Below are 17,450 nucleotides of genomic sequence, written 5' to 3'. Positions count from 1 at the left end.
TCTCTCGTACACAGTCTGCCTCAATTGTCATCAAAATGCTCTTTATTTATAGCAGGATCTTGTACTGGGGCAACTATACTGGAGGCGCTTACCTGGCTAAACTATACTGGGGGCATTGTGAATTTAGTGCTAAAGCTTGATTTGAAGAAAATCGTGAAAAAAATCGAAATCGCAATTTGAGAAAAAAAAAATCGCAATTTCAATTTTTTCCTAAAATCGTGCAGCCCTATTAACCAGTTCACCCCCAAGGGTTTTTACCCTAACGGACCAGAGTAATTTTCGCCTGTCAGTACTCCTCCATTTTATTCCCTAATAACTTTATTACTACTTATCACAAGAAAATGAACTATACCTCGTTTTTTTCGCCACCAATTAGGCTTTCTGTGGGTAGTACATTTTGCTAAGAATTATTTTATTCTAAATGTGTTTTAAGGGAAAAATAAGAAAATAATGGAAAAAATCATTATTTCTCAGTTTTCGGCCTCTATAGCTTTAAAATTAAACGTTCTCCTGTGGATAAAACAGACACATTTTATTTGCCCAGTTGTCACGATTATTAAACCGTTTAAATTATGTCCCTATCACAATGTACAGTGACAATATATTATTTTGAAATATAGGTGTTATTTTTCGGTTTTGTTTGTCTTTTGTCTGGTCCACAATTACAAGTCCCTATGTAAAGTAAAAGTAATTTCCCATCATAAAATATAGATTAACCTCCCTGGCGGTAAGCCCGAACTGAGTTCGGGCTATGCCGCCGGGAGGCACTGCTCAGGCCCCGCTGGGCCGATTTGCATAATTTTTTTTTGTTACACGCAGCTAGCACTATACGCGTCGCCGCAGCCGCCCCCCCCCCCCCCCCAGACCCCGTGCGCTGCCTGGCCAATCAGTGCCAGGCAGCGCCGTGGGGTGGATCGTATTCCCCTTTGACGTCACGACGCCGGTGACGTCATCCCGCCCCGTCGCCATGACGGGGGAAGCCCTCCAAGAGATCCCGTTCTTTGGACGGGATCTCTTGATCTCCGATCGCCGAAGGCGATCGGAGGGGCTGGGGGGATGCCGCTCGGCAGCGGCTGTCATGTAGCAAGACATTGTCTCACTACATGAAATAGAATTTTTTTTTTTTTTAAAACGTATTTGCTGCCCCCTGGCGGATTTTAATAAACCGCCAGGGAGGTTAAAAAGCTGAGCTCCTAAGGCAGCTATTTATTTTTGAGGGGTTTTTTTTTGTTTCTATTTTGTTTTTTATTAGTGTTGGTTAAGTATGTATGTGTCTGTAGTTGTAAATTTACTTTTTGGCCACAAGATGGCACTGGTGAGCATTTTCCCGATATAGGAAATGTTCGCCTTTTTTTTGTACATTTAAATACTTTGTGACGGCTTCCTGTTTTATGAATGGATGCGGCCGCTGTTCGCGGTCACGTCCATTCACTCCAGGCATTGCGATTACTTCCCCAATCGCTCAACGCGGAAACCCGGCGAAAACGGCGGCGGTTGCGGCGCGCACACAGGGTAATGCATGACATTTTAATACGTTACAACGCCGTTAAATATATATTTTTTTTTTTTTTTTTTAGTAATAGGGTGTTTTGGTCTCTTTAACCTCCTTGGCGGTATAAAAAAATACGCCAGGAGGCAGCGCGGCAGTTTTTTTTTAATTTTTTTTTTCTATATCATGTAGCGAGCCCATCCCCCCGCCCTCTTCGATCGCCTTCGGCGATCTCCGATCAGGAAATCCCGTTCCTCCCGTTCAAAAAACGGGATTTCCTGGAGGGCTTTCCCCGTCGCCATGGCGACGGGCGGGATGACGTCACCGACGTCGGGACGTCATTGGGAGTCCCGGGCCACCCCTCGGCGCTGCCTGGCACTGATTGGCCAGGCAGCGCACGGGGTCTGGGAGGGGGGCCGCACGCCGCCCCGGATAGCGGCGATCGGGCGCGCGGCGGCGGCGATCGGGGTGCTGACGCAGCTAGCAAAGTGCTAGCTGCATCCAGCAAAAAAAAAAAATTAAACAAATCGGCCCAGAAGGGCCTGAGCGGCACCCTCCGGCGGCTTACCCCGAACTAAGTTCGGGGTTACCGCCAAGGAGGTTAAAGTGGACCCAAATTAAAAATACAAGATTTCAGAAATAAAATCTATTTTCTAAATTATAATAATAAATAGCAGCCTTTTTTCAGCTGCATGATGACAAATATGAAATATTTTACATTTATTGGAGGAAACCCTCCCTTCCTTTCATATTGCCGGGACAGAATCCGGCAAACTGGTGGAGTAGATGGTGTCCAGCAAAGGAGGAATTGCTAATGGCTGCTACCTGTATAACCCTAGTTATGAGAAGAGAAGGGTGAAAAGTATGCACTGAAATGCTCATAGGCTTGAAGGAGTGTTTATTTATCTTTGTATGTGTCAGAGTGCTGCAACTAAATCTTTTGAATTAAAAAAAATGTTTGGTTTGGGTCCGCTTTAAGGCCCTTATAATATCCTATTGGCTCTGGGTCACCATGAGTTATCTGTGTGCACTCTACTACTCCAAGACTGATTTCTGCACACTCAGATGCAGCTGCTGCAGTATTCAAACAGTCCATGTTCAAGCTGCAAACATTTACCATAAAACCTGCGTCAACTCAAAATTATTTATATCTCATTGACCAGCCTTAGTTATGATACTTGGGGAATAGTTCATATTTATAAAAATTAGCTTAATGTACTTTTTACATAGCATAGATTAGCGCATATATGTTCATTTTGCATTTTGTGCCAATGACTACTTTAAAAAAAAAACGGGAAAAACAGAACTCTGATTCTGTTTTTGAGGAGACTGTAAAGGGCTGATGAAGAACAACTCATGCCAGAAAGGGACTAGTGTTGTTGCCTAAAATGCTAAAACTCTCTTAAGTTAACAAGATGTACAAGATGAATTTAGCTTGAGAGAGAGTTTTACCATCTTTAGGCTTGGTAAAATACACATTGCCAATGACTGTATATAAACCATTTACATACAGTCATTGGCAATGTATATTTTACCAAGCCAGAAAAATTGTGCATAATAACTTATAACGACTTTTATTGAAAAAAACTTTTCTACGTTTTGGAATGAATAAAATGTAACAATATTTTGGACAGCAACATACCGTTGTGGTTTCTTGAAGCTTCTACTATCCTACTCAATACATATTCTGATGGAGTGTGGTGGACTGCTCTGATAAGGATATTTCATAAATAAGTTGCAAAACTTCCTCCCAACTATATACAGTATACATAAGCCTCCATATCTCTCTCAGGTCAGTTGTCCTTTAAAGTGAACCTCCAGACTAAAAATCTACTCAGTAGCAATGAAAAGGCTTGGTGTTTCTTTAAAGAGACGCTGAAGCGGAAAAAAAAATGATGATATAATGAATTGGTTGTGTAATACAGATAATTACTAGAACATCAGTAGAAAAGAAAATATTCTCATATTTTAATTTTCAGTTATATAGTGTTTTTTATAACATTGCATCATTCTCTAATATTTGCAGTTTACAGACTACTTAGCATTCTAAATTATTTTAAAGAGCAGGCCAGTTAACTATTGAATTGTCCTCTGCAGAGAAAAAGAAAATACAGTGACTGGCAGTTGAGATAAGCTTCAGAAGACAGAGCTCTCTGCAACTTTGAAAGTCATGGAGCTCTAAGGCTCATTTGCATAGATAACTGGAGTTTTTTTTTAACTCTTCATGTACTGGAAACAATATTAGACTTATGTCTCTGCTCCTAATGTTTTATTTCTTAACTGTACTACACATACAAATCATAGCATAATTTTTTTTTTTCGCTTCAGTGTCTAACAGTTTCACAGCATCAGAACTATTTTTCTTACCCAAGCCTCATTTTTAGCTGCACAGAAGTTAAGCTCCGCCCCATCAAAGAAATCTGCCCAGGAATTTTCCCCTGATGCTGTGCAAAGCATGATGGGATTTCTGATGTTGTTCTCGTTGCCTAGCGTGCAGCTGGGAGGGGTGATCAGGACTAGGGATGATCAATGAAATTATGCAAATTTGTATGCAAATGTATGCAGTTTGAAAACGGACCAAATCCATTTAAACCCAGGTTTAAATGGATTGGTCCATTTTCTAGCTGCATATATTTGCATAAAAATTTGCATAAATTTGCATCAACTCGGAACATTTTTGCATATCTGTGATCATCCCTAATCAGGACACAGGACAGTTGGAACTGTGTCTCATGCTCAGTCACCTCCTTTCAACGAAAAAGATGGCTGCCCCATGAAATCACAAACATTTGCATGTTCTTTTAGAAACAGGGTGGATAAGAGATTATATTACCTATTTTAAAGAGAACCCAAGGTGGGTTTCTGACATGAATATTAGGACACAGAGCACATTCGGCATACAATGCCCAGCTCTGTGTCCTTATAGTGCACCCCCAGATTCCCCCCCCCCCCTGCCCTCTGCTGTCCCCCAATATGAAAATCGCCGCGCTAGCGACACGCAGATTGTCGCTAGCTGGCTGTTTACATTGTAGCTGTCATTTACCTCCGCTTACCCTCCTCCTGCATATCGCCGCTCCCCGCCTGCGTCCCTTCACTCCCCGCCTCTGTAAGCTTCCTCCAATCAGCTTACGGAGGCGGGGAAGGAACGCAGACGGAGAGCGGCGATATGCAGGAGGCGGGGGAGCAGAGGTAAATGACAGCTACAATGTAAACAGCCAGCTAGCAACAATCTGTGCGCCGCTAGCGTGGCGGTTTTTATATTGGAAAACAGCAGAGCGCGCGGGGGGGAGGGGGGGGGGGGAGGCTGGGGTCGCACTATAAGGACACAAAGGCTGGGCATTGTATGCCGGATGTGCCCCTGTGTCCTAATATTCATGTCAGAATCCCACCTCCGGTTCTCTTTAACAAACATAACTAATGTAACTTAATGAAAGTATATTTGTTTAGGCTGAAGTTCCTTGATCAGGAAGGGGATTTAGTTGGGGGTATAGGTAAATGATGGAGGAGAAGTTCCTAATGTTGTTGGTTAGGTGAATGGCGGGGGATGAGTGCCAAAAACAACAAAATAAACAAGCCTTGCAAAGTAATGCCACGGCTTACCCTTTTTATTTTTTTGTCCACTGCCCTGCCCCATGCACACCGCAGAGAGGCTGCAAAGGACAACAAGAAACGAAACAACTGTTGGGTGAGGTGGGAACATGCTGCAATCAGATCTTAAAGCGGACCTGACCTCAGAACTTCCTCTCTGCTCGAAAAGATAAACAGCATTCTGGAACAATGTAGTTGGAATCTACTTCCTGCCAGTGTCTGTATGGCACTGACAGGACGTAGGTTTCAACTATTCGCCGCAGCCGTGCATTTTTCGCCGTCCTCGCTGCTGTACCCACTGGCTCTGCTATATCCTTGACAGCAGAGCTTCCGCATTTCATTGGCTTCTGACCCTGTGATTACTGTGAGCCAATCACAGTAATCAAAGGGCTGAATAGGGAATGGACGGCTCAGGTCCTTAAGGGGCCACAGCCGTTTGGTCCCGAAAGGATTAAAGAAAAACATTTCTTTGTTACAGCTGATACAAATCCTGCAATAAATCTGCAGTGTCTACTTCCTGCTTTCATGAAAGCAGACATATTGTTAACAACCTGTGTTTACAAATTAGTGTTTACAAATGAGCTGCTCTGCCATGGCAGAGACGATTCCTGAGATGACACAGCTGATATTTCAAATTATGGTGGTGATCAGTCACAGATGAGGGGAATTACATTGCTAAACACTTCTATTTCCAATGTGTTCTGACAGCTGTGTGCCTCCACAAAAAGAAGAGTGAAGTGTCTGTACATTGTGTGCACTTATGCATGGTTCCCAGACAGACAGTTCAACATGAAAACACAGTAACATACAGAGCATACCTGAGGTGACTAAGTAGAGGCTGTAGCCTTTCATCTGACTGCACCACTGGCAATGATCGAGCTGACAACTGAAAGGAAATGAAAAACTGTTCATAAAAAGCTAAATTTTCATAAAAGCAATACAGTAAACCAGAGACTTTAAAGTCTAAAGATTTGATACTTACCCGGGGCTTCCTCCATAAGCTCGTCATAAAGGACAGGTGTGAATATGTATGCCATTATTCAAAGATAGATAGATAGATAGATAGATAGATAGAAGCAAGAAAAAGTAACCCTTTGGAATTGTATGGATTTCTCCACAAATTGGTCATAAAATGTGATCTGATCTTCATCTAAGTAACAACTATAGAGAATCACAGTCTGCTTATACTAATACCATACTAATAATTAAATGTTTCCATGTTTTATTGAGCACACCATGCAAACATTCATAGAATACATCTTCCAGAATACAGTTAGTAGCTAATCAAGTTCATATTTTATTCTCTAATTAACTGAAGTATGTAATTTAGGTTTACTTCATTGTTGTGTGACTTGCCACATAAGCTTTTAAAACTGCCTCCTAACTTGTTCTACATATCTGTTTATACATAGTGATATGTGGTTAAAGTAAACCAGAGACTTTAAAGTCTAAAGATTTGATGCTTACTTGGGGCTTCCTCCAGCCCCATAAGCTAGTCTGAGTCCCACTCCGTCCTCCTGCGGTGTGCTGTTCAGCTGTAATCAGCCCCGGTAAACGGCTCAGTCGCGTCAGTTCGGGTCTAATGCGCATGCGCGGGAGGTCTGCACAACAATGAAGTAAACCTAAATTATATACTTCAGTTAATTAGAGAATAAAACATGAACTTGATTAGCTACTAACTGTATTCTGGAAGATGTATTCTGTGAATGTTTGCATGGTGTGCTCAATAAAAACATGGCAACATTTAATTATTAGTATGGTTTTAGTTTAAGCAGACTGTGATTGTCTATTGTTGTTACTTAGATGAAGATCAGATCACATTCTATGACCAATTTGTGCAGAAATCCATACAATTCCAAAGGGTTCACATACTTTTTCTTGCATCTATCTATCTATCTATCTATCTATCTATCTATCTATCTATCTATCTATCTATCTATCGATCTATCTATCTATCTATCTAATAATGTTTGAATAATGGCATAAATATTCACACCCGTCCTTTAAACTATATACTATTATTATGTAGCTTTCAAATATTACACACACCAGGGGAATACCAAGACACTTAGTTAAGCTCACATAATCTATGTATCAAATTGTCACTCAACTGGCCTGCAAAAGCACTGCAATAGTGTGTATTAGTGTGGAATACAGATAAGACAAGTTGAGGACACCTTTGAAACAGCACTAAGGAAACAGTTTTGCTATTATTAAACACTAAAACAGGAAGTAAAACTTGACCTCATATTGAAATTGCTATTATTGTCTATAAACTACATTGTACGGGAACAGTTGCATTGAATGCATGCAGGCCAGAATTGGTCTCACTGACCATCTCCATCGTTCTGTGAGGAGCAGGTGAAAATTCCCCCAAGCAGACATGCAGCACTGATCCATGTTTGGCTGAGGTTACTGCTTACCAAGGGGAAAACAGTTACTGAAAGCAAAGGGTCACAAATCTATGACATTCAAATATTCCACAAATTAATGAACAAATGTAACTCATTTAACTAAGCTGTCATCTAGTTTACTGTAAAAGAAAAAGGATTTACAACCTTTCAAATACCACACTGAGTTCTTAGCCAAGGGTCTCTTTGTTAATGGAAATGCAGCAAAACAGTTAACCTGCTTCTGTAAATAATAATTCATGCATAACAACTTACCAAGTGTTTTTACTAACTATATTTGAAAAATATCAATACACAACTAGGTTCTAACTACAATAAATATGAGCCCAGGTCTCTGGTGGCTCGACCCACCCTTCAAAAGCTGTTGAATGCAACAGAAATGAGCAAAATGTAGAACCTATACAGTGCACGTGATGTATGTGTTAATAATCAAGGACCTACAGTGTTATTGCTACATATTACGGTATTTGTAATGTTTCTGCCACACTAGTCTTAGAATGAAAACCAAGAGGTAAACTGACAAAAAGGTGAAAAAAGGTAAACTTAAAGTGAACCCAAAGCATCCCAAAAAAACAAAAGTTAAATACATACCAAGTCCAGAGGTTTCCAATCTCCTGTTCACCCCCACCGTTGCCCCAAACAAGGAACTTCTAACTTCTAAACATAGAGCTTGTCGGACATATTCTCGTGGCCGCACTCCCCGCCATGTATGAGCATTTACTTGGCATTAATGTCACTATCCTTAATATGTTTAAAACTATAATAGGCAACTCACTCGTGGCCACCTCTACCTGCTGTGCTCCACATTGCATTCTAGTTCTCCGATACTCTTCTATTCTTGTTGTGAAGGAGGTGGAACCCCTCAAACATCCCCACTCCGCATGTGTAAAAGTTTTAGGCTCTGAGCCCAAGCATTTGGAATGACGTTTCAAATTCAAACATGACAACACTATATGCAATGCTTATGTTGCCTGTTATGCAAGCAGCATAATGTTACATTTATTATGGAGTTAATCTACTTGAGTAAACAAGGATCCTTATCTTACCCCATTTAGATGGTCTGTTTGTATTAAGGCATCTTAATGACGTATTTATGCTTGAAAAAAATATCTGTTTTCTCTTTTGATGTTGCATGTATATAAGCTGTCTGTACCACCAGCTTGCAAACTAACAGGATGTAAACCTGACGAAGGCTGCAAGGTCGAAAGCTTGTTTATTCTTATTCATTTGTAGTTAGCCAATAAATGGTATCATCCTGATTTAAAACTTCTTGCTACTTGAGTATGTAAGTTGTGTACACCCAGTAAACTTAACATGTGCTGTCTGCACACGTTAAGTTAACCATCCTTTTGTGAAGTTGTCTGCTAGTTCTTCAAGATAAAATCAGTGCTCGATTCCAGAGTTTTGCTATTGCAGCAGGTAAACATTTACTAAAGAATTCCCCGAAAAGCAAAGGAAAGTCAAATTCATTAGGACTTTTCATGGTTGAGAGGGATTCCAGATAATTTACACAAAAACACTTTCCTAAATACCATCTACTGCCAAGGAAAATTAATTTTACTTATTAACACAGCTGAAAAAGAACCTTTTTTTGTCAAGAGTCATTAAATTTCACTATCCCTAACATGTTTAAAACCATATTTATTATTTATACTTATTAATCACTATTTTCAATGAAGCCATGTTTGTAGTAGTATGCCCATATCAAGTGTTTATAAAAACACTCTGCCAGTGATGCATAAAAAGCCCTTTACTTGGTAGGCAGAAACTCACAGCTATTCTTGTCAAAAAAGATGTGCCTCAACTCCCTCCTCTGATTGGCAGGGAGAAGTCAAGAGAGATCCACATGGAAAAAAGGCATGTCCAAAAATATACATTTTACTTCTTGCATTGTACAGATTTCTAGATGAACCTGGTGAATGGAAGTTCCACAGAAGGGTTTACTACTGAGTGATCTCTATAAGTGAACTTGTTACCACAAGTTTAAGTATCCTTTAACCAAGTGAATAGAAACCATTGCACTGATATTTCGTTAATGCTGGCAGAGACTAAATTCTTCAACAGAAAAGCCTCAAGTAAATATCTCATACATTATATTTTTAAAGCTCATCAATGAAAATGCTATTTAATCCACCAGAAAACAAGCAAATACTTATAGAGAATCTGTAACGTCAAAACGTCCCCTGGGGGGTACTCACCTCGGGTGGTGGAAGCCTCAGGATCCTAATGAGGCTTCCCACGCCGTCCTCCGTCCCTCAGGGGTCTCGCTGCGGCCCTCCGTACAATTTGATGTCATTATTTACCTTCCCGGCTCCTGCGCAGGCGTTCTGACGGCTGTCAGCTCCGAAGTAGGCAGAAATACCCGATCGCAGTCGGGTCCGCTCTACTGCGCAGGCGCAAGTTTCCGGCGCCTGCGCAGTAGAGTGGACCCAACTGAGATCGGGTATTTCCATGTAGTTTGGAGCCGAAAGCAGCCACAGCGCCCCCGCTGGAGCCAGCAAAGGTAAATATTGAATTGGACAATCGGGTCTGTCACCGGCTGTTCGGAGGGCTGCAGCGAGACCCCCGTGGGACAGAGGATGGCGTGGGAAGCCTCATTAGGATCCCGAGGCTTCCTCCACCCGAGGTGAGTACCCCCCAGGGGATGTTTTTGTTGTTACAGAGTCTCTTTAAAGAGACTCTGTAACAAAAATGTCAGCCTTATTTCTTCTATCCTATAAGTTCCTATACCTGTTCTAATATACTATGGATTACTGCAGCCTTTTCTATTTGCACTGTCTCTGTAATATATCTTATCTTTTCTTTGTCAAGCTTTGTCGGCTCAGGGAGGAAGGAGCTGCCCCTGCTGTGATAGGGAGAAGTTATGCACGCCCCTCATGCTCTCCTGTGTGCTGTGTGTATGAATCACAGGCAAGGTTTCTGCTCACAGCCACCCTGTCTGTGAAGCTCATGGAGCTGTGACCTTGTGAACAGCTGTGAGTGCAGGGCGATCAGTGCAGAGCCCATACAAGCAGCTACAGCAACAAGTGGGAGTAACATTCCAGCAGTCAAGTCATGCTTGAGAGGAGCCACTGCAAACAGGCACCTGCTCTGATGATGTATTTCGGGCGGTGATGATGTATTTTGGCGGCCATCTTCATTGTTTACAAAAACAATGAATAAAACAGTGATTTTATCACCAAGAAAGCAGCGGGGAGCAACGAAAATGTCACAGAGGGGGCTAAGTGAAGACCACAAACAGGCTGGTACGTTTATGTAGGATTTTCACAGTACAGATTCTCTTTAAAATAATTTTAACTGTAAAGTTTCACCTACTTTGTGGTACTTTTTTAAATGCAAAATGCTGACAAAGGTATTTTAAACAGAAGATGAAAAATTATCTCCTAGAAGATAAAAGTCAGGAGAAAAGGTGAATTGCATATGGGCCAAACTGCCTTATTTAATTCACTTTATTTTAAGTTTTCTTCCGGGTGATATTTTCACATCTAATCAATAAAAAGTCTTTTAAGCCACCAGTAAGCAAGAAAATACTTTTTCGCCTACTTTTTCAATTGTACTGCATAGAAAGTTTATTTAAAACAGAAGATGAAAAGTTATATTCTGGGAGAACATACAAGTTAAATAAGGGCCATAGGCCCTTACCCAATTAACGCTTTCTCCTGAGTTTTTACCCTGTAGATAATTTTGCACATTATCTAAAAAAAATATTTTTCAGCAAACAACAATTGAAAATGTACTAAATAGTAGATAAAAAAGTAATATTAAACTTATTTTGAGTATTTTCTTGCAAGGTGGGAGTTTTAAAGGTATTTTATTGGCGAGGTTGAAAATGTTGTTGGAGAAAACTCATTAGAAAAGTTAAACGTTTACTCTCCAAAAGTGGCCAGTCAGTGGCTTTGACAAATAAACTATGGTGAGGCATTTGGTGTCAATCCCAGCATTATAGGTCACAACTTTTTCACTAATTCATACAGTCTGTGCTTGTTGAGAAACAACACGATGGGTGAGAAGTGGTCTAATTTAAGGAGTAGCAGGTGAATTAGAAGAAGAAAGAAAAAACCTTCTTGCAGATGAAATACATTTTTGTTATGGAAGCTGTAAAAAGTGTTCTTGTAAAAGGCAGTGGCTATAAAAACAGGATTTAAATAAAATCTCAGCTATTTATTTAAAGTGTTCACCACTTACTAAAGAAATGAATAGTAGAAGGTACTTTTTGCTCTGGAAGCCCCCATTTTATTCAAGTATTCTGACACCAACAGTTAAAATACATTTGCAGACTGTGGAATTTTAGGTTATCATCTTTTCCAAGAAATCAATGAAGTAACATGTCAGGCACTTTGCACCATTACTGTGCATATTGCTCACCTTCTCATCTTTCAGGAGCTTCGACTTTCCAAGTGCGAATGATTGAATGCTACAGCCAGTGTCCTTGACAATCCAGCACCATAGAATTTATCTATCTTTGTAAAATGTGTGCAGGTTCTGCAAGAAGTGATGCTCCTCTTACTGACAGTAAAAAAAAAAAAAAAAAGACATTCACAGCTATCTTGATTTAGACCCTACAAAGAAGCATGCTGATGCAGCATTCCTTGCAATAAACGTTCATGTCCACTCAGACTGAGCACACAAAATAAAACAGCTGCACATTCACAAAATCGCTAACAGATGGCAAGCAACCCATGTCGTAGTTACTATTGTATATTTTCTTTTTACCACCATAACTAATTACAAAAACAGGTTTAAAAAAATGATATAATAATTTACACTCCTTTATCAAGAATACTAATATAATAAATGGGAAAGTTCGGATGTTTGTTACTCGATCACGCAAAAATGGCTGAACGGATTTGAATGAAATTTGGCACGCACATAGTACACAGTAGCGTCCCTACCATAGGGCGGCAGGGGGCGCCCCGCACCGGGTGTCGGGCGCCCCAGGGGGTGTCATCAAGGCCTCCCACAGAGGCCTGTGCAGGACAGGAGGGGGAAGCAGCACGGAAAAGAGGGTTGGCGGGGAAAGCGGCGGGGAGGGGGGCCGAACCCACCACCTCCCTCACCTGGGTCCCCTCCTTCTGGCGCTTCCCCCTCCTAATTAGTAGCAGCGGGCAGCAGTGGGCAAGAGGACTTACTCACCTCCTTCCAGCGTTCCAGACGATGGCAAATAGCGTCATCGTCCCGTGACGCTGGTCTCCGCCTTCTCCACCGCTCACTGTGCTTCCTGATTGGCGGAAGCACAGTGAGCAACAGAGAAGTCGGAGACCAGCGTCGCGTGAGGATGACGCTATGCGCCGCCGGTATCGCCAGGAGCAGGTGAGTGAGTCTTCTTCGCCGCTCCTGCCCGCTGCTGCTAATTAGGAGGGGGAAGCGCCAGAGGGGGGGAACTGAGGTGAGGGAGGTGGGGGGTCCGCCCCCCCTCCCCGCCACCCCTCCTTCCAGGCTTTCCTCACACTCGGGGCAACTAAACTAGCTATACTGGGGGCAACTATACTGGGGGCAATTATACTAGCTATTCTGGGGGCAATTATACTAGCTATTCTGGGGGCAATTATACTAGCTATTCTGGGGGCAATTATACTAGCTATACTGGGGGCAACAAAACTAGCTATACTGGGGGCAACTAAACTAGCTATACTGGGGGGCAGCTATACTGGGGGGCAGCTATACTAGCTATACTGGGGGCAGCTATACTGGGGGCAGCTATACTAGCTATACTGGAGGCAGCTATACTAGCTATACTGGGGGCAGCTATACTAGCTATACTGGGAGCAGCTATACTAGCTATACTGGGAGCAGCTATACTAGCTATACTGGGGGCAGCTATACTGGGGGCAACTAAACTAGCTATAGTGGGAGCAGCTATACTAGCTATACTGGGGGCAGCTATACTAGCTATACTGGGGGCAAATATACTAGCTACACTGGGGGCAAAGATACTAGCTATACAGGGGGCAAATATACTAGCTATACTGGGGGCAACTAAACTAGCTATACTGGGGGCAACTAAACTAGCTATACTGGGGGCAACTAAACTAGCTATACTGGGGGGCAGCTATACTAGCTATACTGGGGCAGCTATACTAGCTATACTGGGGGCAGCTATACTAGCTATACTGGGGGCAGCTATACTAGCTATACTGGGGGCAGCTATACTAGCTATACTGGGGGCAGCTATACTAGCTATACTGGGGGCAGCTATACTAGCTATACTGGGGGCAGCTATACTAGCTATACTGGGGGCAGCTATACTAGCTATACTGGGGGCAGCTATACTAGCTATACTGGGGGCAGCTATACTAGCTATACTGGGGGCAGCTATACTAGCTACAATGGGGGCAGCTATACTAGCTACAATGGGGGCAAATATACTAGCTACACTAGGGGCAACTAAACTAGCTACACTGGGGGCAACTAAACTAGCTACACTGTAGGCAACTAAACTAGCTACACTGTAGGCAACTAAACTAGCTACACTGGGGGCAACTAAACTAGCTACACTGGGGGCAACTAAACTAGCTACACTGGGGGCAACTAAACTAGCTACACTGGGGGCAGCTATACTAGCTATACTGGGGCAGCTATACTAGCTATACTGGGGGCAGCTATACTAGCTATACTGGGGGCAGCTATACTAGCTATACTGGGGGCAGCTATACTAGCTATACTGGGGGCAGCTATACTAGCTATACTGGGGGCAGCTATACTAGCTATACTGGGGGCAGCTATACTAGCTATACTGGGGGCAGCTATACTAGCTATACTGGGGGCAGCTATACTAGCTATACTGGGGGCAGCTATACTAGCTATACTGGGGGCAGCTATACTAGCTATACTGGGGCAAATATACTAGCTACAATGGGGGCAAATATACTAGCTACACTAGGGGCAACTAAACTAGCTACACTGGGGGCAACTAAACTAGCTACACTGTAGGCAACTAAACTAGCTACACTGGGGGCAACTAAACTAGCTACACTGGGGGCAACTAAACTAGCTACACTGGGGGCAACTAAACTAGCTACACTGGGGGCAACTAAACTAGCTACACTGGGGGCAACTAAACTAGCTACACTGGGGGCAGCTATACTGGGGGCAGCTATACTAGCTATACTGGGGGCAAATATACTAGCTACACTGGGGGCAAAGATACTAGCTATACAGGGGGCAAATATACTAGCTATACAGGGGGCAAATATACTAGCTATACTGGGGGCAAATATACTAGCTATACTGGGGGCAACTAAACTAGCTATACTGGGGGCAACTAAACTAGCTATACTGGGGGGCAGCTATTCTAGCTATACTGGGGGCAGCTATACTAGCTATACTGGGGGCAGCTATACTAGCTATACTGGGGGCAGCTATACTAGCTATACTGGGGGCAGCTATACTAGCTATACTGGGGCAAATATACTAGCTACACTGGGGGCAAATATACTAGCTACACTGGGGGCAACTAAACTAGCTACACTGGGGGCAACTAAGCTAGCTACACTGGGGGCAACTAAACTAGCTACACTGGGGGCAACTAAACTAGCTACACTGGGGGCAACTAAACTAGCTACACTGGGGGCAACTAAACTAGCTACACTGGGGGCAACTAAACTAGCTACACTGGGGGCAACTAAACTAGCTACACTGGGGGCAACTAAACTAGCTACACTGGGGGCAACTAAACTAGCTATACTGGGGGCAACTATACTAGCTCCACTGGGGGCAGCTATACTGGGGGAACTGTACTAGCTCCACTGGGGGCAGCTATACTGGGGGAAACTGTACTAGCTCCACTGGGGGCAGCTATACTGGGGGAAACTGTACTAGCTAATACTTTAAAATACAGTTCGCTTCGCCCTCATCTGGTCATGACCACGCCCATTTTTTTGCTGCGAAGCACGCCGCAGGTTGTAGCCACGCCCATTTTTTAGGGGGGGGGGGGGTCTTTTAATACCCAGCACCGGGTGCCAAATGCCCTAGGTGCGCCACTGATAGTACATTACCTGGAATAAAGTATAGGATATTTTTATTCCCATAACCAAAAAGGGTGCAGAGACAAATACAAATTTCACTGGAAAACGTAAACTGCAGCCATTCTTACACTGTTAATGGTAGGGTTCTCAACTTTGCACAGTTGGTCATTGGGTGACTGAGATTAATATTCAGAAAGGTGGGTGGAGTCTATAAAAGCCAATCAAAATTAACCTACTGATTTTCAAGGGGAATATTTACATTGCCGCCATTCTTGCACTGTTAATGGCACAAGCCTCAAACCTGGTACAGTTGACCATTGGGTGACTAGGGTTCAATTTCAGAAAGGGGGTGGAGCCACAAACAGCCAATTAGATTTGTTTCATTCCAATGCAAATTATTGATGCCAAACACCGCAAAGCTCACAACCTTGCTAATTGAGTAATTGGTTAATTGTGCGTTAGGGTTAGAAAAGTGGGCACAGCCAACACCAGCCAAATACATAAGCGGGCAATGCCGGGTCATAAGTGGGTGGAGACAAATACAAATTTTACTGGGAAAATGTAAACAGCAGCCATTCTTACACTGGTAATGGTAGGGTTCTCAAACTTTGCACAGTTGGTCACTGGGTGACTGGGATAAATATTCAGAAAAGTGGGTGGAGCCTATAAAAGCCAATCAAAATCCACCTATTGATTTTTAAGGGGAATATTTAATTGCTGCCATTCTTGCACGGTTAATCACCCGTACCTGGTACAGTTGGCCATTGGGTGATTGGGGTTCAAATTCAGAAAAGGGGTGGAGCCACATCCAGATTAATTTTATTTCATTGCAAATTATTGATGCCAAAGACCGCAAAGCTCACATAGTTGGTCATTAAGTAATTGTGTGTTAGGGTTAGAAAAAGTGGGCAGAGCCAACACTAGCCAAATACATATCTGGGCAACGCCGGGCGTCCAGCTAGTAGTACTCAATATTTTATCACAGGCGGCAACAACTTTAGTCCTGTCAGGTGATCTCAGCAAAATTATTTTGTTTCTGAGAAATCCAAAGCCATTACAAAATATACCTGGCAGTGTTCTCCCCAGATTTTTTTTCCAGCCGGGTGGCATGAAATAGTAGCCGGGTGGCAGGAAAAAGCAGCCGGGTGGGGCGAGATGAAAATGCAGGGCAAATCTGCTTACAGCATAGGAGGAGGTGAGAAGGTGAGCCGATGACAGCCGGGTGGGTCACCAAATCTAGCCGGGTGGAGCACCCGGCTAAAAGAGCCTGGGGAGAACACTGCCTGGTCTCCCAGAATACTCTGGAGTGAGAACACCGCATATCTAATCAGCCTAGGCTAAGCATCACTGCGAGGGCGGAGTTATGTAAAATATACCACAATATTTAGCTCTAGTGTTTCTGATGTGGAAACCAGGAAAATTGACGTAAAACTGGGTATCTGGAAAAATTTACTGCATTCTACCATATGTCCTTATGCTGCCTCTTTAAATGGAAATATTAATACCAATGCATTCAATGCATTTACTATTTCATAAAATACTTTTGGCAATGTTTGAATTCATAAACAACAAATGTCTATAAGGTAGTATAAAGTGCAATCAGTGTAGCCCGAAAAAAGTGCTAGTGCAGATGCAGTAAAGGTGCAATAGATATGGCAAAAGATACCCTAAATAACACACAAAGCCAAAGGGCACAATTGTAAATCTCTATGTAAATGAACAAACCATAACTAAGAGAGCCCAGCCATCAGAAGCAGTGGTGCCAACATATATCACACCAAAAACAAAATCAATGAAAACTAGTATCTATATATCTAAAAGGCAGTTGTAATATACAGGGGATGGACACAATGCTGCACATATCTTACAAATGCCTGTGTAATGACAGGGGGAAAGGTAGGGGGTGTGTGTGTGTGTGTGTGTGTGTGTGTGTGTGTGTGTGTGTGTGTGTGTGTGTGTGTGTGTGTGTGTGTGTGTGTGTGTGTGTGTGTGTGTGTG

General features: G+C 42.7%; 1 protein-coding gene across 2 annotated transcripts in view; it reads right to left on the bottom strand.

Moving 5' to 3' along the window:
* Positions 1-17,450, bottom strand: part of PRIM2 (DNA primase subunit 2) — a 297,272-nt gene that overhangs the window by 88,015 nt on the left and 191,807 nt on the right. For both annotated transcript variants that reach the window (XM_068281428.1, XM_068281429.1), the window contains exon 8: positions 5,896-5,963. In XM_068281428.1, the coding sequence (XP_068137529.1) occupies positions 5,896-5,963 (68 nt within the window). The remainder of the gene's footprint in view (positions 1-5,895; positions 5,964-17,450) is intronic.

Source organism: Hyperolius riggenbachi, chromosome 4 (assembly GCF_040937935.1).
Source record: "Hyperolius riggenbachi isolate aHypRig1 chromosome 4, aHypRig1.pri, whole genome shotgun sequence".
In the NCBI taxonomy this organism is placed as follows: domain Eukaryota; kingdom Metazoa; phylum Chordata; class Amphibia; order Anura; family Hyperoliidae; genus Hyperolius; species Hyperolius riggenbachi.
Note: the sequence above shows the minus strand (reverse complement) of the source record. Positions and strands in the feature narration are given on the sequence as shown.